At 55.2% G+C, this 24,547-nt stretch overlaps 1 protein-coding gene across 1 annotated transcript; it reads right to left on the reverse strand.

Annotated features, from left to right (window-relative positions):
- Window positions 1-12: 12 nt before the first annotated feature.
- On the reverse strand, window positions 13-23,215 carry GFRA2 (GDNF family receptor alpha 2). The gene is made up of 9 exons (XM_013369881.3): window positions 22,861-23,215; window positions 17,830-18,144; window positions 13,858-13,941; window positions 10,865-11,213; window positions 1,933-2,042; window positions 1,717-1,857; window positions 1,399-1,574; window positions 1,268-1,321; window positions 13-1,079 (listed from the first exon to the last, which is right to left on the reverse strand). The coding sequence occupies exons 1-9, from the start codon at window positions 22,898-22,900 to the stop codon at window positions 948-950; spliced, it is 1,401 nt and encodes a 466-aa protein (XP_013225335.3). The 5' UTR covers window positions 22,901-23,215; the 3' UTR covers window positions 13-947.
- Between the last annotated feature and the right edge of the window lie 1,332 nt (window positions 23,216-24,547).

Genomic DNA, 24,547 nt, shown 5'->3' on the forward strand with positions numbered 1-24,547 from the left:
TTTTGGTGCCTCTTTGTTCCTTGCTTGGTTGTTCTCAGTTTATTTTCTCTTTTAATCCATTATAGACATTATTAAAAAAAATAAACTTTACAAGAATACATTTGTAAGTTGTTGTTGCCATTGGAGCATTATTTTTAAAAATAAAGGAGAAAAGGAAATTTAAAAAGCCACACTGTAGATGTATATGGTTGTGTATATACATACATATATGTAGGTATAGGTGGGTGGTATATACATACACTATATATGTATATATAAAAGAAAATAGAGAGGAACATAGAGTGGTTTCCAACCACCGATGGGTCAGATCCCATCCCAACCCAAATCTGACTGATTATAAAAATGGAAAGAAAAATCTCCCCCTCCAAGTGACAGATCAAAAACATCAGGACAGCCTCACAACGTATGAACAGCAGTTGCTTTCTCTTCCAATTCAAAACTCTCCTCAGCCACAGGAAAAATTAAAAATAAAAGAAAAGGGAGGTCAATAACAATGTCAAGAGCTCGGAGGATGCAGAAGAGGCTCCCGACTGCACGTCCGTCCTCTGGGATGCTCCGATGTGGAAACCTCGCTGTCCCCAGCACGCCTGGGGTGTCACCTCCAAACCACCTCTGCAAAGTTCTGCTTGGTGCTCGTTTTCCCTCCCCGTGCCGCTGGCATCTCTAGATCCCTCATTGCAGGGCACATGACGGGGGATTTGGCCATGAGCCATGGGCTCCTGCTTCCGAAAAGAAACCCAACATACCGTAAAAGAGCAGAAAAAACCAAAGGAAAAATGAAAACAGGAAGAAAACCACCAAAGTTTCGCAGCGCGGTGAGGGCTCTCCTGCCTCCTGGTGCGCCCGGGCTCGGCATCCCGGGTTTTTGGGAGCGATTCCAGTCTCCGGCACAAGATGGTCCTTCACTCCCCTGTGGGGATGGAGCTCGTGCGAGTGTCCCTGGCCCTCTAGGAGCCCAGCAGCAGCAGCAGCAGCACAGGCACGAGGGGCAGGATTTGTCCCGCCCAGTGTCGGTTGCCACCTGCCTTCTGGTCCACAAAGGTCTTCTGGTCCGGCATGATGTCCGTGGTCAGCTGGGTCTGCGGGCAAGGGGAGAGCGGAGTTTCATCTGGGTGCTTTTGGGGGAAAACCTTGGAAAACTCCTATTTTTGCTCTCTGGTCAGTGATCACCAGTGGCCCCCAGGATGGTGTTTGGCTGATACATCCCTCCCAAACCATTTGCAGTGCGAAACAGCTCCCGGGACCCCCCTCCCCGCCCCAAACATACCTCTGAGTAACACAGGCTCTGCTCTTTGGACTTGTTTAGCTTCGGTCCGTGCTCCTGGAGAGCAGAAGGGAGGAAGGTTCAGGGCAGGGAAGCGCACCCAGGGTCACACCCCAGGGTCTGGGCTCCCCTACCTGGATGGAGGTGCAGGTGGTGATGACACTCGTGTCGTACATGGTGTTGCTGTCATTGATGTCATCCGGCAGGGCAGGGCTCTTCTCCGTCTTCGGTGGGAGGGTGATGGGGGACGAGGGGTTCTTGGGGGAGAGGTTCACGTCGGTGCCGTTCCCAAAGGCTTGGATGGCATTTCCTGGCGGGGGGGAAAGATGTTTATGGGGCTAGGAGGTGATTATGGGGGTAGGAGATGTTTATGGAGGTAGGAGATGTTTAGGGGGTGCTGCACCCCAGCGGTGATGGGACAGGGTGAGAAAGGGGATGGAGAAGAACCTTACGAAGACAAGGGTTTTCCGTGAAGTCTCGGAGGAACTTCTCGCACTCCTCCTCCATGTTCCCGCTGCCTTTGCAGGAGCACCAGGGCGAGATGGTGATGCTGGTGGGGCTGGCGTCGACGTAGTTGGGCGTCATGTCGAAACCTGCACCCGGCAAGGAAAAGGATGAGAGGCCATGGTGGGAGAGACCCTTCCCCATCCCATTCTCCCATCACTCACCGATGAGCCCCGCGTAGGAGCCCAGGCACGCCTGGTAGTTGCCCCCAGGGCAGCTGGTCGGGGACTGGAAGGAGGTTTGGCAGTTGGCATGGAAATCGGCCAGTCGGGACCTGGGTGCACAGAGCAAGAGGGAGAGGGATGGGATTGCACCTCTGCTGCTCAAAGGCAGCAAGAGTGACTTAAAAATAAAGGAGATGAAAGAGGATACATGAGCTAGAAGAAGTCTAGGGGCTTGCCACCCTGTTGGGGATGAGCTTCCAAGTATGGGACCCCTGTGCCTCCATCCGTTCCCATTTTCCACCTCCTGCCTCCATCCTTTCCCCTTTTCCACCTCCTGCCTCCATCCTTTCATGTTCCACACCTTGTGCCTCCATCCTTTCCCATTCTCCACCTCCTGCCTCCATCCTTTCCCATTCCTCACCTCCCTGGCACACCATAAACTTCACAACCTCATTTGGCCGCGCCGCTCCCCGGCATCATTACACGACCGTAAAATTTCACTGCTTGTTTTTATCTTCCCTCTGAAATGTTAAAGTTTAGAGTGCAATTAAAATGCCTGAGGTTGGGGTTTACATTTTCCTTTCTTTCGTGGCCAAGAAGGGAAAAAGAAGCAAGCAGGACCAGGAGGAATAAAGAAGGGATACCATCAAACTCCATTACTGGCTTGGTTACCCCATCTCATCTCCTCTCACCACTCGGCGTAATGCACAAAGCACGAGGAGCCATGGCAGCGCAGTTATTTCCAGGTGTACGGATAATTTGGCTGTGCTGACACAAACCCACGCTCTGCAGACGATGCTCTGCAGATGAATCGAATCACCGAGGTGGAAGGATAAAGAAATGAGAAGGATGTAGAAGAGGATGGACAGATGGACCAGGTGGACAGATGGATGGGCAGCGGTTTTCCAGATTGACTCAGTCATTAAAAGAACAGACACGGGGCTGAATTGTGGCCCAGGCTGGATCTCAATCACAGGGAGGAATCGCTGCGAAGCCGCCAAGTTGCTGACACTGTAGATGAGACCTTGCATTTCACAACAGAAAATCTCCCCGGCTCCTTTTTTTTCCACATTTCATATAGAAAGAAGAAAGCATACATTATTTCTTTAGCTTCCTTTTCCTTCCTTCTTAATTAAATGTCATCTTTGTCCAACCAGTGACTGAATCATCCAACGGTACCTGCCTAGAGCCATAAGAACGGATGAAAATAAAGGGTAGAAATTGTGTTATCTTCTTTTTTTTTTTAATAGGAATGATTTGTTTTCAGAAGGTTTTTTATCAAATTAAATGGAAGAACAAATGAAGCAGTGATTGAATAAAGCAGAAGGGATCCGCAGTGATACTTTACATCCACCCAGCATTGTCCCAGATCTCGAGTGCACTGAGGGAATAGAGGGATGCAGGTACCACTGAAACCCCAGGGAGGAGCAGAGATGCTGCTGCTGAGCTCCAGTTTCACCGGTTCCATCCTGGCAAAAGGACCCAAATGGGACTAAATCACAGCTGGACCAGAGCACGGGATGCTCCATGCGGGAATGTGCTGCTTTCCTGCAGACTTCGGCTGTTTCCAGCCACCCGTGACTGGGTTTTTTTCCAGGTCATGGAGTTTGACAGCCACCAATGCAAACAGCTTCTGTGGAACCGCAGAGCATCTTCTGGGGACCCCCTGGCCCTTTGGGGACCCCAGCTGAGCAGGTGCTTTGGCAAGAGCCACTCAGTACCTTCTTTTTGCTGCTTCTCGTGGCCGGGGATGCAGGTCGCGCTGGGTTTTCACCTGCCGGCGGTGTGAACTGTTTGATTTTCCCACTTGCAGCAGCTGCCTGACCCACTTACAGGCTCCCGACGGGCTGTGAATTTCCAGGGCAAGGTCGGCCTCTTCGTCTGGGTTATTCAAGCACTCCCAACAAGAAGACAGGACTCCCGGGCACGTCGGATGCTGATAAACAGCAATAACACGACCGGCACCACCTCGGGGAGAGATGTAACCAGGGGATGCGTGGGGCAGCTGCTCCGTGACGTGGAAAGAGGACAAGCTTGAGCTAAAGCACCAGTTTTAGGGAAAATAATAAAAGGGGTTTGGATTCCACAGTTTTCCTATGGCACATCTGATCCAAGGAGCAAACTTTTCCCCTCTCCTTCCTGCTGGAAACACAACTCCATCCCAGGAACAGGTTATTTTCACCAAACCTACATTTATTTTCCTCCCATGCGATTTAGCACATGGGGAAAGAAAAACTCCCCGTGAAAATGGTGCAGAGAGCGAGGTTGGGCTCCCATCCCGCAGCCATTCCAGGGCTGATGCTCAGCTCTCAGCACAGTTTCCCTCACTAAAACTGGGCACAAAAGCTTTGCCGGGGGGACATTTGCAGAGCTCAGCCCTCCCTGCAGCCAAAACCTTGGGGCCAAGGGGTTTTGCTCCCCATTTGCAAGATGGAGCAGAAGGAAGAGATTGGGGTGGATGCTGCAGAGCAGAAAAGCTCCAGCTCCACTCCTTTCACACAATCCCCATCACAGGAAGGTGTTTAGACTCCCTCCTCCTCCCCTCCGCGGGAGATAAATAAAGTTTCCGACAGCATTTCCCCTCTCCCCAAATTAGAGGCGAAGGCACGTCAATTCTCTTAAAGAACTGTGGCAAGTTCATCACCGAGCGCCATGCAAATTTGTCACGCTGCTCCCCGGGGCCCTGCTCCTGGCTTGTAGCATCCTCTAAGGCAAATGTTATTCTTTTCATAATACATGACAAGCCAGCTGGTAATCTTTCCAGAATATCCAAGCCAGATGTCACTCTTTCCGCTGTATACAATGAGTTTGCAGTCGCTGGATCAGACTCTAACTGCCAGGAATAAACCTCACTGGAGCCGGCCCATCACTTCTCAGATTTCTGCTTTTAAGTGCCCGAGCGGAAAAAAAAAAAAAGAAGGAGAAATAAAAAGGAGAGGGAGCCAAGTCCATCTGAGCAGAAACAGGAGGAATTGGTGCCAAATCGCTGGCTGGCAGCTCCGGGCAGCAGGTGGGGCTGGCCAGTCTCTGCCAGCAAATGCCAGGGCTGGACTGGGAAGAACTGGGCTGGCACTGGGTTGGGATGGGGAGGGAGAAGGGTGGTGTGGGGAGCTGCAGGGCGCAAGTTGAAAGAAAAAGTATTAAGAAAAATTAATTATATATACACACATATATCATATCCCGAACCAGCTCCAAGTGCTGGATTTCAAAGCCAGGGGGCTACAAGCTGCTTCTCTTTGATGCATCTGAAAAATATGTTTGATTTCTGGGTGAAAAGAGCAGGACGGTGCCAAGAGGAGGCAGCTCCAGAGCTCCGGGCGCTTTAATATTCCCCTGTCGCCCTGCCCACCCCCAGACACGTCCCTGCGGGCATATATACATATATCCCCCATTTAGGGGACGTTGTGCATCGCTGTGGGGACCATCCCATCGCTCCCGGCTGCCAACTCATCCCCCACCCTTGTTATCACAGAGAAATTCAGGAGCACTTGCCAAGACACCCTCAATCTGCCATTAGAACTTACCTACACAGCAAAGGATTCTTGATGGTTGTTTTATTTTTTCCGCTTGTTGGTTGCAAGTTTTTAAGCAGAAAAAAAGAAAACACAAACCCCAGAACAGATGCAAGGTGCCTAATTGGGTGCTAATTGTTCCCATCACCACATGCCTATGAGAAGTCCAAAGCCCAGCGCCGGTAATAACTCACCAACCATCAAAGCGAACGGTATCAGGCTCTTGAATATTTCATGCAGAAAACGTCCGAGATGGAGATTACTCGAGACGTGTTTTTTTCACAGGCAATTTACAGGGACCAAGGAAAAATGGCTTTAATAGACACGAGCGGCAGCTCGGAAACGCATCTCTGCCCCCCCCCGCAGAGCTGGGGATGCTCGAGAAGCTGTGACAACATGTAGAAACTCAGCAAGACACGAAAAGCCCACGGGCCCGCTGGGCATCCTCGCTCTGCCTGCTCGTCCTGCTGGGGATGGATGCTGCCCAAGCCGGCAGATGCTGGGATTTAAACAGAATAAAGCAAAAAACGAGCCTCAGACATCAAGATCCAGGTGATTCAAAGAGCCCTGGGGATGGGGACCAGCTGAAGGAATGAGGGAAAGCAGAGCAAAACTCCACTTTTCTGGATGACCTTCTACGCAAGCTAGCAAATAGTTCACAAGGGGAAAAAAGAGTTCAATGGGAATATTTGTTTTATCTGCCACCTCTGGAGAATGGAGTCACCATTCTGCTATGAGCCAGGAGGGTTTTATTCATGATTTTTAGAGAAAAATCGCCTCTCTGCTGTAGCGTGTCTATGTGGGGTGGACTCCGGTCCCAAAGGTGCCCCGTGCCCAGGGAGATGGAGCAGCAGGAAAGAGGCAAATAGAGAACGAACCACCGAGAAGCAAAGCAGAAATCCCCCAAGTGGACAAAGCAAAGCTAAGCCAGCACCAAGGAAAAACCAACTGAGGACAAACAGAAACCAGACCAACTGCTAAGTTAGGAGCTGTTAATTAAAAAGTTGAGTTACCCATATGCATGTTGAGGACATCGCATTTTGATTCATCACAGATAAAAGCAGTTGAAAGACTTTTTCTTCCCTATGCTCAAACCCTATCATTACCCGCTAAGAGAAGGGAAGAATTAAACGCACGCATCATTTGATTTTAATTGAAGGACTGTTCTATTTCATTGAACTGCTAACTAAGCCGAACAGGAGATTGTGTTTACATAAGCAAACCCTGAGTCAGTATAGACTTGCTGTCACATTAAGTCAATACTTATGAAGGCTCTCTATTTAATTATTCAGCGCGAATTGACTTATTACTGTGTTAAGAGCGCCGTTCGCCCTGAGCAAGGCGGACGACAAGACCAGACGTCCCTTCCAGCCGCCTTGGTGCGAGGGTCCCCCGGGGAGACATATGGGGGGTGATGTCCCCTGGGCCACCCCAATCCACCCCCAGGCCAAAACCTTTACAGATTTGCTAATTTATGGTCGGATTTGGAGGCTTCCCCCAGTTGCTCAGCCCTGGTGCAGCCACACACCCTGGGGACACATCAGCTGTCCCTGTGACCCCCCCAAACACAAACGTTGTTCCTCTTCCAGCTCCTGGAGCTGCTGTTCAACCCAGGAGCTATTATTCCTCCTCCTCCTTCCTCGCAGCCAACGATGTGGCCGCCGTACTCCTGAGCCGCTCTTATTACACGACGTAATGAGAAAGTTGAGCTGCCGCTCCGCCGTTTATCAAAGAAACATCCATTATAGATGGCATTTTGTCTGCGCTAAACAAAGGGCGTGAAGACGAGGACGTGGGTTAAAAAAGAAAAAGGCGTTTTGTTCCCATGTTTGGTGTTTAATCAATACCAAGGCAGCCTGGATCCAATTCCCTCGCACAAACCCCGAGCCAAGTCTCCCTTGTGGGTCCTCAGGGGATGAAGTGAAGATTCCCCTCCCCGGGGCATCGCTCCTGAATTAGCATCCCAACCCCAGCCAAAAAGAGCCGGTTTCTGCTGTGCAGAAATGCCGATGCACAAAGGCACAGGCACCCTGCAAGGAGCTGGGCAGGATCCATCCCCCTCCCAAGCACAAATACGCAGAAAAAGTGGGGAGAAAACCCAGGGAAATGAAACATCACCCTGCTTTTGGATGCTGAGGAGCTACAGCCAGTGGAGGCTGGGAAATTCTTCAGCACCAGCATCACTGAAGCATATAAAACCAGATTATTTGTGTTCCCGACTTGCTGATGCAAGATGAAAAATACAGCAAACTGCAGCTGCTGAAATCAGCTCTTTTCTCCCCTTTCCTTCCCTTTCCCCTTAGCTGAGGTTAGTGTTTTGCAAAAAGGTTTTTATATTCTGGGAGCTAAAACCTGTCCGTTGCAATCAGACACAAAGCTCGGGGAGTTTGTCAGGCTGCGCCGCGGTGCTGGGAAGAGCTTCCCAGTACGAAAAGCTTCACAAATTGCAGCGATCGGAGCCTGATTGCTCCTGCTCTCACAGCCGGGAGCTGGGCCAAGGGGCTGGGGCATCTCACAGCTCTAGACCATTTGAATTGCTTCATCCAGAGCAAATCCCAGGATAACCCAGATCCTGCACCCCAGCCCTGGGAAGGGCACGGGTTGAATCCCTGAGCCCACGCGGGATGCACGGGAGCCCAGGGGACTCATCCTGGTCCCTTCGTGTCCTCAGAAGGGCCATGTAGAATGGGGGGTTGCACAGCACCCTCCTCCTCCTCACAGGGACCCCCAGACCCTGCTCCACACCAGGATGCTGCCCACTGCTTAAAATACCCTGGTCAAAGCATTCAGAGAATATCACCTTCCATCGGTGCTGATGGAAGAGCTGGTGGCTTCTATCTCCCCAGCTTGGTGACCACTGATGAGACAGGAGCTGATGTCCAATGACCATTTAACCAGCAGCCCTGCACAACAGCATAAAGCCAGGAAAACCTCCAGAATTATTGTTTTCCATGTCAGACCATTAGTTTGCCCTCTCCCCCAATTCTGTGGCTTCTTTCGGGAAGGAAACAACATGAAGTCAGGGTGGGTTGTGTCCTGCAGGAGCATCTTCCTCTACAAGGAGCATCTTCCCCTACCAGGAGCATCCCCACGCACCCCGCTCAGCACCAATGGCAGCAAAAATCTCCCTGCAAAGCTCTATCCCAGTAGAGAGGGCTTTGCCGTTCATTAGGCGTTCAGCCAGGAGGCTTAATTACACTCGCAGCCCGTGCGGGAGCATTATCTCATCTCCTGTCACCGCTGGGTTTCAGAGCAGCTTGCTGATCTGCTTCGGAGCTCAATGCCCTTGCCAGTCCCACATGCAGATAAGGAGGATGAGCATCAGACCGCGATGCCGGCCTGATAAAACCAGACATCAAGGGGAAATCCCACGGCAGAGCCCAGCCTTGGCTTGCTTGGGATGACGGGACACAGGGGGTTCCATGCCCGCTTGCTCCTGGGTGGAGACCGGTGGGTGCAGATGCCATGAGAAGAAGGACAAAGCCTGCACGCTCTATTTATACACATTCCCAGCACCTGGTGATGATCTTGGCAGCGGCTGCCTGCCAATGCTTTGGTATTTATAAATGCAGAGGGCCTTGGAGAGGCCCCCCCAGACCGCCCTGGCCCTGCAAACCAAGCCCAGAGCCGCTCAGCAAAGTGGATGGAAACAAGCAAACTCCCCAAGCCTGCACATAGATGCAACTCCCCTGGGCTTGTGCAGAACTGCAGAGCAAGCTGCTCGCCCAGAGCAGGACCAGCAGCATCTCCAGGGCGCCTGGAGCGGGACAAGAGCATCTCCGGGGGTCCTGCACCCATGCACCAGAGTTTTTAGACCCCTGCATGGGGTGCAGCCCTTTCTGCACAGAGCTCCAAGCACCAAGCCCACAGCAGGGACCTCTGCATCACCGCCGAGCGAGACCCCCTTGCACCAAGCTTAATCCACCCAAAACACACGGCAGCTCCACATCACCTAAAACCTTTCAAAAAAGCACAAAGAGCAGCCGCTGGAGGAGTTTGCATTTCCCACAAGGTGCTCAACTGGGATTTTGCTCAGCTTTCCAGGTCCTCTCAGCCTGGAGCAGCTGGGAAATGCCAGGAATGTGCACAGAGGAGAAGACGAGGCTGTGGGAGAAGCGGTTCAGCTGGCGAGTGAGTCCATACCCAGCTTTAACGTGGGAAATCAGACCCACAGCAACGGGAGCTGTGACTGCAGAGGACACAATGCCCATGTGTGCAGCAGGCAGGACCACTCCTGCATCCCTGGGGAAGATGAGCTGGCAAGAGCCCTCCAGCGATGCAAGGGGGGAAACAGCAACAAGAATCACAGAAGATGAGATGGGACCTTCTCTTTCTGGTAGAATTTCATTTCAGGGCTTGTAATTAACGTTCGGCAGCTCCGTGGCCTCTCCAGTCGCCCACAACGTGCTGCTTATTCAGGTTATCCCCCCCGAAAGCAAGCAGATGCATCCACAGCTTTTAATGCCTGAGCATCAGGCCCGCTGACAAAGAGGTGCTCCCATTAATTTGGCCGCCACTCAGCGCAGCCCTGGTATCTTTTATTCATGGACATTGGCTGATTGTATTACTTTTTGATAAAAAGCCACATTCCCACATTTCAAACACATTCGTTCTTGCAGCCAGAGGAGGACCTGAAGCCACGTTATTTATTTATTTCACCACCCTGCTCTGGGAAACTATCACCTCGATGGCAAAAAGACCCTCCTCCTCATAGGAAACATATTCTTTACGAGGCTGATCCAGCCGCCGGAGGGTGACAGGAGGTTTTTTGTCGTATGAATAATGAGTTTCATAACAGAACAAAAGCCCGATCTCCCAACTTTGCTCTGCCACAGGGAGGAAAGCAGATTTCACCCGCCGTGAAGTTTTGCTGGGGATGCTGGATTTGGGTGCCCCCATTGCTGCCGTGCCTTTGGCACCTTCATCCCCTCCGCAGTGTGGGGAGATGGAGCGGTCTCCAGTTGGGGACAAAGCCAGTATGGTCCCCAGGGGCTCAGCTCCACCGTTCACAGCAGAACGGCAGCTCCAGCCCCACATTTCTACCCCAGCTGGGGTAGATGAGCGATGCCAGAGGGTGCTGAACCACTTGCAAACCACACGCAGCCCCACACAAACCCACAAACAAAACAGGACCAACTCAGGGCCACGTCTGAGCCCACAAACCTCTCCATGAACAGCCAAAAACCATTAACTCTGCCCCATTTGACACCCAGAATCCAACTGTTACTGGAGGAGACCCCACTGGCAAACACCATGCGGTGTTGGAAAGATGCACCCGACGAACTTGGAAGAGGGTTGCGCACCAAGAGAGCACCCAAACCCAGCCACAGCCCCCTGCAAATCCCCTCCATGGCCAGCAGGTCACCCCCAGCACTGAGAAGAACCGGGAAAGCCCCCTCAGAGCCCAGCGCATCCCTCACCGGCAGAGATGATCCGTCCGGCACACGTTGCGCAGGTCCAGGCAGTTGGGCTTCTCCTTGTCCTCGTAGGAGCAGGAGGGGACGATGGTTTGTCGCCGGCGCTCGGCGCACGCTTGGTCCTTGCAGGAGCAGAAGAGGAGGCGGTAGGTGTACTCGCTGGGGACGCGGTCGAAGAACTGGCGCAGAGCCTTGTGGCATTTCCTGCGGCTGCAGTGCTCGGTGGCTGAGATCTCCCTGCTGCACGTGGAGATGTAGCCCGAGCGCAGGCGCTTGCAGTTGTCGTTCAGGTTGCAGGCTTTGGCCGCGTCCAGGCAGTGGTTGCTTTTGGAGGTGGTGGCGGGGTCCATTCCTGCATGGGGAGGAAGAGGAGAGGATGTTGAGATGGTGCTGGGAATGGGGCTGGCACTGGTGTCACCCCCTGGCATCTCCATCACAGCCTGGCCCTTCCCCGCTGCACTCCCCCCCACCTTCATCCCCCTACTCAATTTTGAGGTCCTCCTCCAGCACAGAAGGGGTTAACACACACCGGAGAGACCTGGTCAAACAGCCTTCGGTGCATAATTCATGCCATGAATTCACAAATTGGGGCTTTTTTTTTTGTTCTTGGCAATTATTCAAAGAATAATTATTAATTATTCAGCCTGCTCCAAAGCAGAATAATCTGCCGAGCTGCACAGGGTCCCCCAGCCCCCATGTCTTCTCCTGGGGCTCCCCCAAAACCAGGGCACCCCCAGCCAGCCCCCTTGCCCACATAGGGACAATGGGGACAAGGCTGCCACTGGGTTCAGCCACCAGCCAGATCCCGCATCCTCCCCAGGAATCCCCACTGTCAGCAAATGGGGAGAGGATGGACGAAGCCAAACCACCAAACCACCGCACGGGAACAAATGCTGAATGTTCCTTTTGTTTTTGTCAAAATGATGGATCACCGCCGGCAGCCCAGGTGCTAATTCAGAAGCCACCTGACTGCACCAGCCATTTCATCCCTAATTTCCTCCCCTCCGCAGCCCGGCCAAGCCCGTGGATTCCTCTGCTTTCTCCCAGCTTCTGCTGGCAAAGACAAACAGCAGCATCAAGGAGGGCTCCTTAACAGACCTGTTTGTAGGGCTCTGCTAATTAGCAAACGACAGGCAGCTGCCTGGGCGAGCATCCCCCTCCCACCTCCCTCCACCCCTCCAGCTGCCCATGGGGGCTGCCCTGCAGGAAAGCAGCATTTGGGGGTGTTATTTGCAGCACAGGAGCCCAATTTGTCTCATTGTTGTCTTAAACAGCAGGAACCCCCCAGCCTGGATGATGCTACAAAGGCTGAGGATGGACACAGATCAGAACACTGATGCAGAAGGGGGAAAAGCCCCTTGCAGAGGATGGGGGACACACAGCTTCTCTTTTGTCCTTGCCCAGAGCAGCTCCTGGTTTTGGGGGGATTCCCTGAGCACCCGTCCTGGCTCCGCGTCCTGTGCGCAGTGAAAAGCCAGCATGGCAGCTCCACACCGGCGTGGGATCTGTGCAAAATGTTGGCGTATTGTCTAATCCCCTGGAGCATCATTGCCCCTGCCCTGCCCGAGACCTGCGGGGACCTGGATGCATTTTAATAGAGCCGCTGCTTGAAAGCGCAGGGTTCCTGGGGAGCTCATTAATAAAGCACGAGCATGAAAATTTCATGAGGCGAGGAGGAAACGAGGGCCAAGGAGCTGGGGAGGGGACGGTGCTGGGAGACCTGGTGCCACCAGCCGTTCCCTTCTTTCTAGAAAGGTCGGGTAATCCCTCTGCTATCCCCACGGGCAATTAGCAGCGCTCTGCCTCTGCCTCGTTAGCCAGAAACAACACCGATGCCTCATTTGCTTCAATGGCTTGGGCTCCAGGTTGGGGCTGGGGGTCCTGGGGTGGCTGTGGCCACTCTGACCCCAAACCAAAGGGACAGAGAAGGGGTGGAAGAGGCATCAAGGCCACCGTGACGTCCACAGCACATCTGGAGCATAACAACAGCCTATTCCCCTCTTCCCTCAGCCCCCAAAACTGCCAGACAGGCTTTCTTCTCCTCTCGCTTCGCTTTTATGAATAAATCAACCCATGAGCATTTAATCCCCCTCTCCAGACACTTTGCTTTTCATACTTTCCAGCAGCTAAAATATTTCCTTGACGCTAATGTAATCCAAAGAGGCGTGCAGGAGACGGGAGGGGGGCGGCATCGTCATCCTGAAACAGCGCTGAGCTCCCTGGCAAATCGGCTCTGGGAGCTCAGACCCGGCGGGTGACGGCAACGAGGGGACGGGATGTCACAGCCATCCTCCGAGATGTCCCCAAGTGAGCTGGGGCTGCAAACCCCAGAGGGGACACAGCGTCGCTGTGGGGTCCCCAAGGTGCCACCTCACGTGCACCCCACAAGGTCTGGGGATGCAGGGACCCCCCGAAACTTTTGGGGAAAGGGTTTAAGAGGAGAAAGAGTGAGGAGGCGCCAAGGCATCGCTGACCTAATTTGAAAAGCGGGGGGAGGGTTGTCATGGAAATAGATGGCAAAAAAGGTTCCTGAGGATGGTGGTGGAGTTTGGGTTCCCAAGAGGGGTATGAGGAGGCAGAGGGATGGTCCAGAGGGTCAAGAGGAGGATGAGGAGGCAGAGGGATGGTCCAGAGGGTCAAGAGGAGGATGAGGAGGCAGAGGGACGGTACAGAGGGTCAAGAGGAGGATGAGGAGGCAGAGGAATGGTCCGGGGGGTCAAGAGGAGGATGAGGAGGCAGAGGGATGGTCCAGAGGGTCAAGAGGAGGATGAGGAGGCAGAGGGATGCTCCAAAGGGCTCTGCGTCCTTCTCCCAGCAGCATCCCATGACTGGACTGGAGGCCATCTGCCCTGGGGAGGGACAGCAAACAGGGTCCCCCCCTCAGACCAAACGGTGGGGAAAGGAGCTGCAGGTTTTCCTTGCCAGGGAGCTCAGTAACAGGTTTATATTCACGGGCAAGAGGAGATAAAACAGCGGAAGCGTGTTGCTTTTATTACCTGAGAAAATTGAAGCAAGTCTGAATATATCAGTGAGACGAGAGGTGACCGGCTCATAGGGGGAAGCTTCATAAAATTCTTCTCCTAGAGTGGGAGGGAAGAAAGAGATGGGGGAGAAAAAAGCAAATTAAAAAGCACAGCAGATAACCTCAGTCACCACCGAGGCTACAGCCGGGCGCGGGCAGCCCCAGCATGGCAAGCTGTGATTTGGGAAGGGAAAAGCAAAAAGTGGTTAAAGCGCTGCCCTGCGACCAAAGGAAAAGCCCATTTTGGTCCAGCTCAGCTTAGTTGCTGCTGGCTGGGAGCTCGTGTCCTGCCACAAGCTCAGCTCCTTGTGCAAGGCAGGTTTGGCAGCAGCTGCGTTCAAACCATCTCAAGAGTTGAGGGAATTTAGATTGGAAAGGTCAACGTTCCGTGACGACGTCCGTGGAGTCCGGGCCAGCTGCAAGCTGGAAGTTTTAGGGTCTGTACTCAACACTGGATTGGTGGGTTTTTTTTGTTTGTGGCTTCAAAAATAAGCATTTGCCTAAAAAAGCACTTTAAGGATTGTTTTCCGCTCCGCTCTGCTTCCGACGCGCTTGGGGAAAATGGAAATGTTTCAGTGAGGGAACACACACCCTCATCACTTGCGCACCAGAGCATCCCCACCACCATCCCACCCACGCCACATTCCCTGGGGGCTCATCCATCACAATCTGCACATTCTGGGGGGGACCTGAGCACGGTCTGTCTGTCTGTCCCCCACGGTCTGTCTGTCTGTCCCCCACTGGGAGCAAAACCCCTCACTCCCATCTCTCTGAGATGGAGAGATGCTGCTTCTGATGCTTTTTCTGCCAGTGCTCTGTGTATCTCCAAAAGATGCTGATTTCAGGAGAGCTGGCCATGGGTCTAAGAGAGGAAATGCTCTCCTTAAGCCTCAGCAGCCACAGCCAAAAACACACACACACACACATATATATATATATATATATAAAATCAATGGCTGGACTTCAAAAGCCCCAGTCAGGGGCTGCCCTGCAGCCCGGAGCATCGATCCCTGTGGTGCCCAGCAGGTCCCTGGGTGCCCACACTGTGGGGGAGCCCCCGGCAGCCCCCACCGCTCCAGCCCACCCCTGCTCTGCCAAATTATTATTAGCCCAAGGCGGTGGCATTTATCCCCTGTAATTAAGGAGCCGCTTGAAACCCTGCGCTGGAAAACAAGCTCATTAAGAGGTGGGGAGCAATGCGGGAGGGCTTGATCTGAGCCCAGCAGCTCCGCAGAGCCCTTCCTTGGAAATCTGGGGTGACAGAGCGGGGTGACAAGCTGGGTACACCCTGGTAGGACGCCAGGGTGGGCTGACTCCAGTAGCTGTGGGTTGGCAGCCCGTCACCCCATGTCTGGCCTTGTCACTGCCCTCAGGGTGATGCTGGGCAATATTGGGTGATGCTGGGTGACGCTGGGTGATGCTGGGTGACCCTGGGTGATACTGGGTGATGTTGGGTGATGCTGGGTGGTGTTGGGTGATGCTGGGTGATGTTGGGTGATGCTGGGTGATGGTGGGTGATACTGGGTGATGTTGGGTGATACTGGGTGATGTTGGGTGAGTTGGGTGATGCTGGGTGACACTGGGTGATGTTGTGGGATGCTGGGTGATGCTGGGTGATACTGGGAGATACTGGGTGATGCTGGGTGACGCTGGGTGACTCTGAGTGCTGCTGGGTTGACGTTTGGTGATGCCGGGTGACACTGGGTGATGCTGGGTGACACTGGGTGACACTACACAGGCACAACGGGGAAGGAAACACTCTGGGCAGCCTGCAAAGTCCTCCCGCTTCAGGCCAACCCCTCCGCCTGGCCGGGTTTCCTAATGCTCCGATGACAAATAGCACCTTTATTAAAGTGCATTTAGGAAACACTGTAACCTCCCGGTATATTGCTTTGCCAATGCAATAAATAATTAAATACTAGCTGAACCCTGCTGCTTGCTAGGAAAATTACGGAGCATTAAAAGGACAGCGGACTTTTCCTGAGCTCTCTGAGATGCAATTAACCCCCAGGAATGAGGCTGGAGCGAAAGCAGCCCTCCCTAATGGCAGGGCCAGCCCAGCTCCCGCAGCCAAGGGGCTGGATGGGCGGCCACCAGCACAGCATCTCTGCTAAAATGCAGGAGCTTGGGATCCACCTTGGCCCCCTCATCGCTTTTACACTCACTAGTTTATGCATATTAAAGATATGAGCTGCTGGAACACCCCGAAGCTTCTACTGCTCCTTAAGAGCCCGTAAAATCACTTTTCTTCCCACCTCCTCCTCCAGGTCCAGGTCCTGGAGCACCCATTAAGCACTAAAGCATCCTTCATTCATGTTTGCAAAGCCCTCTGAAATTGCTGAATGGAGGCTGCTAATGAGGGGTAGAGAACAATTAAGCTGTAATTCCTGCTCTGGGCTGGTTTTCGGGCTCTCTAGTCCTTGCGCTGACCCAGATTCGAAGGTAATTTCGCCCTGGGGGGGCTGTGTGCTCAGGTACAGCCATCAAAACCCTTCCAGCCCCCCCACCTCCTCCTCTGGCTTCCATCCCAGCCCAGAGAGCTGGGGATGCTGGGGATGGAGGCTCCTCTGCAGGCTCCATCAAACGAACCCCCAGCTACAGGAGGTGACTTTGAGCCTGGGTAATGAAGGAACAGCAGAGGAAGATGCATTTTTAAAGCCTCAAATAACGGGTGGAAGTGGGGCCAAGCTGCCAACACACTTGGTTGCCGCGGGTCCATCTGCTCCCAAGCTGTCACCAGCCAGGGGACCGTGCCCCTGCGAGGTCGGTGCCACAACCCCCTGGCTCTGGTGCAGGCAATTTTGCACAAGCTGAAGCTGGATTTAAGAGCTTCCATGTGCAGAGCAAGCCGTAAACCCATTAAAGGGATCTATACTGGTGTTGGCTCTGCTCCTGCCCAGTGTGGGGCCAGCCAGGTGCTGGCAAAGCTGCAGGGGTTGCAGGAGGGGACAGAGCAAAGCAAACCCCACCAACACCAGCACCAGCTGAGCCCTCCACAGCCCCCCAGCCCAGCAAACTGCACCCCTGCAGCCCAAGCCCACAGGGCAGCCCCAGAGGAGCCAGGGTGGTGGGTGCAGCCTTTGGGCAGCTGGTGATCCTGCGTTCCTCAGAGAAACCAGCCCTGGGCTCGCAAAAATCCAATTTCAATTACCTGTGCTGCTCCAGCCGCTGATTTACTCCTTCGCCGGGCAGCAGCGACAGCCGGTGCTGGCGCGTCACCCCTCTGCAAGGTGAGAGGCGGGGGGGACCTGCCACTTGTCCCCAAGCGCTGCTCAGCCCGTTTTAAGCAGGGATTGAGGTGCCCTGGGAGCTTCCCAAACTCGCATGGGGTCAGGACCAACTCCTAAAGCTGGGAGAAGGGATGGGACCCTCCGGCTGGGGATGCACATGGCAGAGCTCTCGGCAGCGACTGCTCCACGAGTGGCTGCCATTTCACTCAGAGGGATCATTATTATTACTATTATTATTATTATAATTATCATAGAATCATTTAAGTTGGAAGAGACCCTCAGGATCACTGAATCCAGCCATACTCTAACCTAACTCTAGCACTAAACCATGTCCCTAAGAACCTCGTGTAAACACCTTTTAAACTCCCCAGGGTTGGTGACTCCACCACTGCCCTGCGCAGCCTGTTCCAATGCCCTACAGCCCTTTCCAGGAAGGATTTTTCCCTAATATCCAATCTAAAACTCCCCCAGCACAACCTGAGGCCACTATTATTAGTATTATTATTATTTCCTTGATGGAAAAGCTTTTGCATCACACATCAGCCCCATGCCTGTGATGATTCAGGTCTGAGCTTCCACATCTCGGGGCGAGTTTTAGCCTTCAAATTCCTTACGGATTCTCCATCCTTTCCAAAATTGCCTTCTGCCTCTAGACCCCCACAGGCTCCCCAGCACCCTCCACCCCATCCCAACCCCACAGATCCCCTCCCCGTTACCTTCGGTCAGCCCGAGGTGTATACTCCAGTAGATCTGAAGGCACTGAAGCTCCTTCTTCATCCCTCGCTTGCAGCGGCAGTCGTAGAGGGGACTCTCCTGCAGCACTTCCAGGGCCACCTGGCACTCCTTGTTGGCCAGCATGGTGTTCCTGTCGCGGCCGGCCAGGCACTGCCGCAGCGTGCGGTAGCGGGAGCTGCAGCTGGGCTCGGCCGCACACAGCTCGTTGGCTCGGACACAGTCCACGGGCACCCGCCAGCCATGGGGGTCCTGCCCCGGGGGGGACGGGGGGCCAGCCAGCGAGCGCAGGATCTCATCTGGGCGAGGGGATGGAGAGATGAGGGCAGAGAGAGGTGAGGGAGGGTGACCAGGGATGGGGTGAAACCCTCATGTCCCCTCCCCATCAGCCCGCTGTCCCCAACTGGTATTAGAGCCGCCTTGGGGCTGCTGTAGCGAGGGGGAGCATCCTTCCATAGTGCCTAAACCCAGCCTGGAAGTGTCCCCAGCCACCACCCCAGCCAAAATTCAGCTGCGGGATAGAGTCATAGAATCATTTTGGTTGGAAGAGACCACCAAGTTCATCGAGTCCAACCATTCCCCACCCCTGGCACTGCCCCATGTCTCTGAGAACCTCATGTCCGTCTGTCCAACCCTGCAGGAATGGTGACTCCAGCACTGCCCTGAGCAGCCTGTTCCAATGCCCCACAGCACTTTGGGGAAGAAATTGTTCCCAAGATCCAACCTCGACCTCCCCTGGTGCAACTTGAGGCCATTTCCTCTCATCCTGTCGCTGCTACTTGGGAGAAAAGACCAACCCCCTCCATGCTCCAACCTCCTTTCAGGTGGTTGCAGAGCCCCATGAGGTCTCTCCTCAGCTCCTGTTCTCACACCCTGGCAGGTGGACATGCCCCATGTCTTGGGCAGAGAAGGTGGAGGGTTAACCCAAAGCCTCAGCTCCCAGAGTCACATGATGCCATGGAATTATCTGTTTCTTATTAAGACCAAACAGCAAATAAAAAACCACAGCATGTTTCCAGCCATGGTGCTTGGGGACAAGGACCTCCAGCTCATGACCTCAGGAGAAAGTCCATCCAAACCCTCTGAGCCTGTTCCTGTTTGGTTTTCATTTTTGCGGCTCATCGTTTTCAGGCCCATCACGGGATTTTTCGGGCATGTGACTCATGGGTTTTTGAGCACTGGGGTTTGGCAGGGCCGCAGTTTGGCACAAACCCTTCTCTTCGAATGGCCTCCTGTGTCAAGCCCTGGAGCAGGCGGAGATGGGGAGGATGAGACCTGAACCGCATCCTTGGCCACCCTAGAGGGTGATGGGGGGGGTGACCGTCTTCGTGCATCACCAACACACATCACTGCTCCACCATCCCCTGGCTCCCACATGCACAGCAAACCTCACCCTCCAGCTCCCAGCCCCTTCCCAACCGCTTGGCCGGGTATGGCAGGGGGACAGTGACACCTACAGGCATGTGACAAGGGCCACCCGTGTGTCACCCCCTCTGACACCCACCAGGACACAGAGGCAGCTCCCCGGCTTGGTGGGCACTCAGGTCCAGCAGCATCTCCCCCATGAAGGCAGGGCTGGTCCCCTGCCACCACCCTGGGGGGGCACCTGTCCCCTGCTGCTGCATGCCACGGAGGCAAGTGGCCACAGGAGCAAATGGCCACAGGAGCAAGCGGCCAGGGGAGCAAGTGGCCACGCACGCCTCTGCCCACCTCGCTGAGCAGGGACACGTTCCCGGAGCCATGGGGACAGGACAGGAGAGGGGATGCTCGGGGCTCGTGTGGCTCCGCTGGGGATGAACAAGCAGGATGGGCAGCAGCCCGGGGTGGAAACATATGTGATCAGCCCAAGGAACAGATCCCGTTCTCCTGGTCTTTGATGCTCTCGAACAAACACCGTGGGGTTCGGAGAGGTCTGACAGGTGCCTTGGTAATGATGACCAAGTGCAGAGCCCCTACACCCATGTTAGATCCGATTCGGGGTGGCAGATGTCCCCTGGGAAGGCCCTCCTTGGCCTTTTAGGATTATATTCCACATGGGAGGCAGGCAGGATCCACGAGCAGTCGAGTCACACAGGAGAAACAGGCACCCCCAAATGCTCCAGCTCTTCACCATGAGATGGAGGATGCTTTGGTGTTTTGAGTAGGAAGGAGCCAGCTCTGCACCTTCACACATCAGGAAACCTCATCCTGAGGCACCCAGCACAGCAGCCGGGACAACCTGCTCCTGCTGCAGCCGTTGGCCCCAGAGCAAAGGTCTCCTGGGCATGGAGATCCATCCCACAGCTCCACCATATGCCATTCCTCCTCCGCTGCCCTTGCCCCAGCTGCTCATCCATCCGGTCCTCACTCCAAGCCCTCTGCCCCAGGCGGGCCCAGTTCTCGGCTCCAATTCCATCTTCTCCAGCCGATGCCATGAAGCCTCTTCCCAAAATGCCATTGGAATCCTCTTCTCCGGCTGAGCTCCTGTCCCCTCGTGGCTCCATGGGCCTCTCAGGCAGGGCAGCAGGAATGGGACACCTGCCCTGATGCAAAAGGTGCTGGACCATGTGGAGCATCCTTGCCGAGGCACTCACGCCAGAATGGGAAGTCCAACAGTAAATCCACTCACCGGGGAGCCCACAGGGATGCACGGTGGCGAGTTGCCCCCGGCCTCCAGGTTTTTGTCACCTTGCAGGGTTCTGTGTGTCCCCTTGGCATATCGGGTGGTGGCTGCAGCATCCCGCACTGCATCCATGGTGCAAATCCATCCCGCTGGGGGAGGAAAGGCAGACACAGCCCTTCACCGCTTGGTCCCCCCAAATCCAGCTGCACGCTCAGCCCCGGCTGCTGGGTGGGTGTATTTTCCTGGGACCCTCCTCTCCTCCCTCTCCCAGCACTGCCAAGCTGAATAAAGCTCCACAGACCCCCACAGAGGCGTTTGGATGGTGGGACAGGCTGTTGTTCTTTTTTTCCCTACCCAAAAGAAATCTCCTCACAGACACAAACTCGCTAAACTCATATCAATAAAACATCTGCAGCGAATGTAAAGCTAATCCTCGGCAGCCTCTGGGGTGTCGGAGCACAGCGACGGCTTGCAGGCAGATACACAAAGCTCCGACAAGCAGGCAGCAAACAGCGCGACGGCCCCGCGCTCCTCTGGCTCCCGCAGCTTCCCCCAGCAGCATCAGGCTGTGCTGCCTCTTTTCTAGCTGTAATACATGTTTCCTTTCACTGGTCCTGCCAAAGACCTTTGGACACAGGCAGCTTTGGAGGTAAATATTTATCCTCACAACTCAAAAAGAAAAGAATCGCTGAGCAACGTGCAGGCTCGGAGCCTGGCCACTGTGGCAGCGATCCTCCTGATCCTCCTCTCCCAACCAAAGGGCTTTTTTGGCTCATCGGAGAGAAGAGCCCAGATGTGAAGAGCTGAGCTTCCTCCGCACCGGCCCCACTCTCCTGGGCTTCTCACGTCGTAGGGGGGCTGCTCGGGAAAGCAGCAGGATGAGCCCCCTGGGCACCCCATCCCTAAGCTCAGCCTGGGGTACGGCTTCCCGGGGATGACTGCTTGCAGTGTCACAGCTCCTCTGGCTGGGGGGCACAGCCTGCCCCACGGCATCCCCCCGCACACCTGAGACCTTCACAGCACCCAGAAAAGGGGGCAAAAGGTTTTGCTTTCATGCAACCTCCCCTGCAGAGGTGAACAGACCATGGTTCAGATGCCTTAGGTGGGGCATCCTGGAGGTGTCTGTCCTCCTAAATCTCACTCGTGAGACGTCCAGCGGTGAGACAGACATGTGTACAGACAGACAGCGGTCAGCTGCCCCCCAGTCAGTGCTAGAGAGCCCTTTCTATCCCTCGCCCACACTTGTGCCCCCCGCCTTGCCCCCGAGCATCCCTCCTGTCTCAAAAGGCAGGGCTTATGCGCCCCTACCCTGACACCCCCCGGCACGCCCTGCTGCTGGCAGACCATGGGGAAGGGCACCCCAAATTGGGGCTCAGCCGCCCCATCGCTCATGCAGAGCCCCCTGTGCACGGTGTCCCCTCTGCCCACACCCCCAGCCCCGCACCATGGGATGCTCGGGAGGGACGTTTGTTCTGCCAACCTTCAAGTCTCCCCCAGCCGCTGACTGTCCCTTGTCTCCGGCCTCACAGCCGGGGTGACGCTCCCCCAGCTCAGCTGAGTTTTTCGGGGTGCTCGCTGGTTTGCTGGGGACCACACACCCCCTGACAGGCAGCGGGTGTCACGGCGTCTGGAGCACAACACGGTCCTGCGTGCACCCAGCCTCGCCGGAGCGAAATACGGACCTTTCTCACTCGCTTCTTTTTCACCCCAAACCCACCACGATTTGTGATTTCTCCCCCTTTTCAGCCGCACCTTCCCCACCGCCGGCTGAGCCTGCCCTAGAAATGGGAAGCTTTTCTTCCTGGCAGAGACAAGAGCTCCTAAATAACTCACACATGATCTAAAGCAACACGCACGAATTGCAGCAGAAGGGACAGCAATTCCCCACGCACACACACATGCAATTAGCTCAACTTTCCGAGCAGATTCTCCATGCCGAGTTCCCAGGAACAGGGAGCGATGGGGGGGCTCAGCAGCCACGGCAGGAGGGGCTGGGGGGCGCTGGGAGACACGGGTGGCGGGGGGAAGAGCGGTAGATAATCCTCCGAAATGCAAATCCACAAGGAGAAAGGGGATCAAAGCCGAACAGGGCTCGGCTGCGGATCCCACCCGCTCCCGCGGATCGCGATCGTGCGGTGCCAGAGGCGGGAGCTGCCCCAGTGGGGCGGTTGGGGTCGTGTCGTGGCCCCCCGTACCCACCCCCGCTTTAAGTTGATAGAGAATAGGAAAATAAAGTTGTCCCCAGTTAAAATCTTCGTCCTGATGCAAACCCCATCTCCGGGGAGCGCCGGTCCCTCCCTCCAGCCCCCCAGCCCCTCAGCCCGGGGAAGGACACGCCACCTCTGCCATCCTGCCCTGCCAGGCGACATCGGCCCCCCCCCGGCCTGCGGGCACCCCCGCCGGGGCCACTCACCTACGAAGAGGACGATGCAGAACGCGTTTGCCAAGATCATGTTAGTAAATCCACGCGTTCCTCCACGTGTGCAATTTTTCTTTCTTTTTTTTTTTTTTTTGTTTTAAAGAGGGGAACAAAAGAAAAGAAGAATAATAATTCCCAAGGAGTCCAGGTAGATCCCAAATCCGGGTGAGGACGGTGGGCTGCAATAGAGAGGGGGGGCCGGGGGGTGCGCTCCGCCCGGCGCGGAGCCGGGGCCTCAGCCGCTCGCCGCCTCCCGCATCCCCGCCCGGGCTCCGCGCTCCGCCGGGCTCCCGGCGGCTTGTGCCGAGCCTCTGCCTGCCGGGGGTGGGACGAGGGGGGGGCGCGGCGAGGGGCGGCTGCGCTCCGCCGAGCCCCGGAGAAGGGGGCAGAGCCGGCGGTGCCGCCCGTCCCCTCCCCGCCCCGATCCGCCTCTCTCCGCCGGGCCCGGGGGCCGCGCAGCTCGGAGGTCAGCGCAGCCGCGGATGCCCTTCCGCCGCCCTTCCTCCGGCGGGGGGCTGTGCAGACCCCCATCCCTCCATCCCTCTATCCCCTTATCCCTCCATCCCCTCATCCCTCCATCCCTCCATCCCTTCATCCCCTCATTCCTCCATCCCTTCATCCCTTCATCCCCTCATTCCTCCATCCCTCCATACCCTCATCCCTCCATCCCCCCATCCCTCCATTCCTGCATCCCTCCCTGCGACCCTCCGCGAATGCACCTGCCTGTGCGCAATGGAAAACCTCCCCGTGGAGCCCCGCTGCTGCGAGACCCCCCCACCCCAACCCCCTTGCTGCCCCTGCTCTGCCCCAAGCGTGGGGATGGTGGCAGGTGGGGACCCGTCGGGTCACAGGGGCACAGGGGTTGTGGGTGGCTTGTTGCCAGATGGGTGAAATGTCACCAGATTTTGGGGAGAGGGAGGCAGTGGGGCTCACAACCAAACGGGGACATAGCAGCTGATCTGGGGAAGGATTTGCACACGCACATACATGTGCACACACGCACATCGAGCCGGGGGGGGTTATTCATTCACGTTGGAGGCTCCACAGGCAGCTCAGCTCACCCTAACCCCTCTGCTGCTCTCCAGCCCCTGCGAGTGGGCAGGGCCCTCGCTGCAGAGCCCTCCTGGCCACCTCCTCCTTTTCGTCCCGGCCTCTCACCCCTCTCTGCATCCCTGGCTTGGGCTCAGGACCCTACAAGTGCCAACGATGGGGGGACCTGACCCCAAATCCATGAAGGTCATGGATGGCATGGAGGAGGATTCTCTGGTCCATTCATCTCAAGCAGGAGGGGAGCCGGGGGGAGCAGCCCCGCATTGCTGAGCCCCACAGCGTGTGCTCCCCACTGTGCCGAGCCTTCCCAGCCCCACAGCCTTGTCTGGGGAGCAAGGGGCTTCAAGACCCCCCTGGCAGATCACCCCAGTGAGCAGCACGCAGGGTCACGCTGCTCTTGGAGCAAAGATTCAGGCAGAAAGAAAGGGGAGGATGACAAACAACAGATCAGAGCAATACGCATTAGTGAGGCTTCGCATTTAACAACATCCTTCCTTGTCCTATTCTTTTCCTGCTCTTTGCTCTTCCTGGCTTTGCTTCTCTTTTAAAAAAGAAAATAAATGCAAACACATAGACTCTGACTTAGCAGGATGTTACTGTGCTTTCACAGAGCCTAAATGGAGACAGCAGT

Source organism: Columba livia, chromosome 25 (genome assembly GCF_036013475.1).
Source record: "Columba livia isolate bColLiv1 breed racing homer chromosome 25, bColLiv1.pat.W.v2, whole genome shotgun sequence".
NCBI lineage: Eukaryota > Metazoa > Chordata > Aves > Columbiformes > Columbidae > Columba > Columba livia.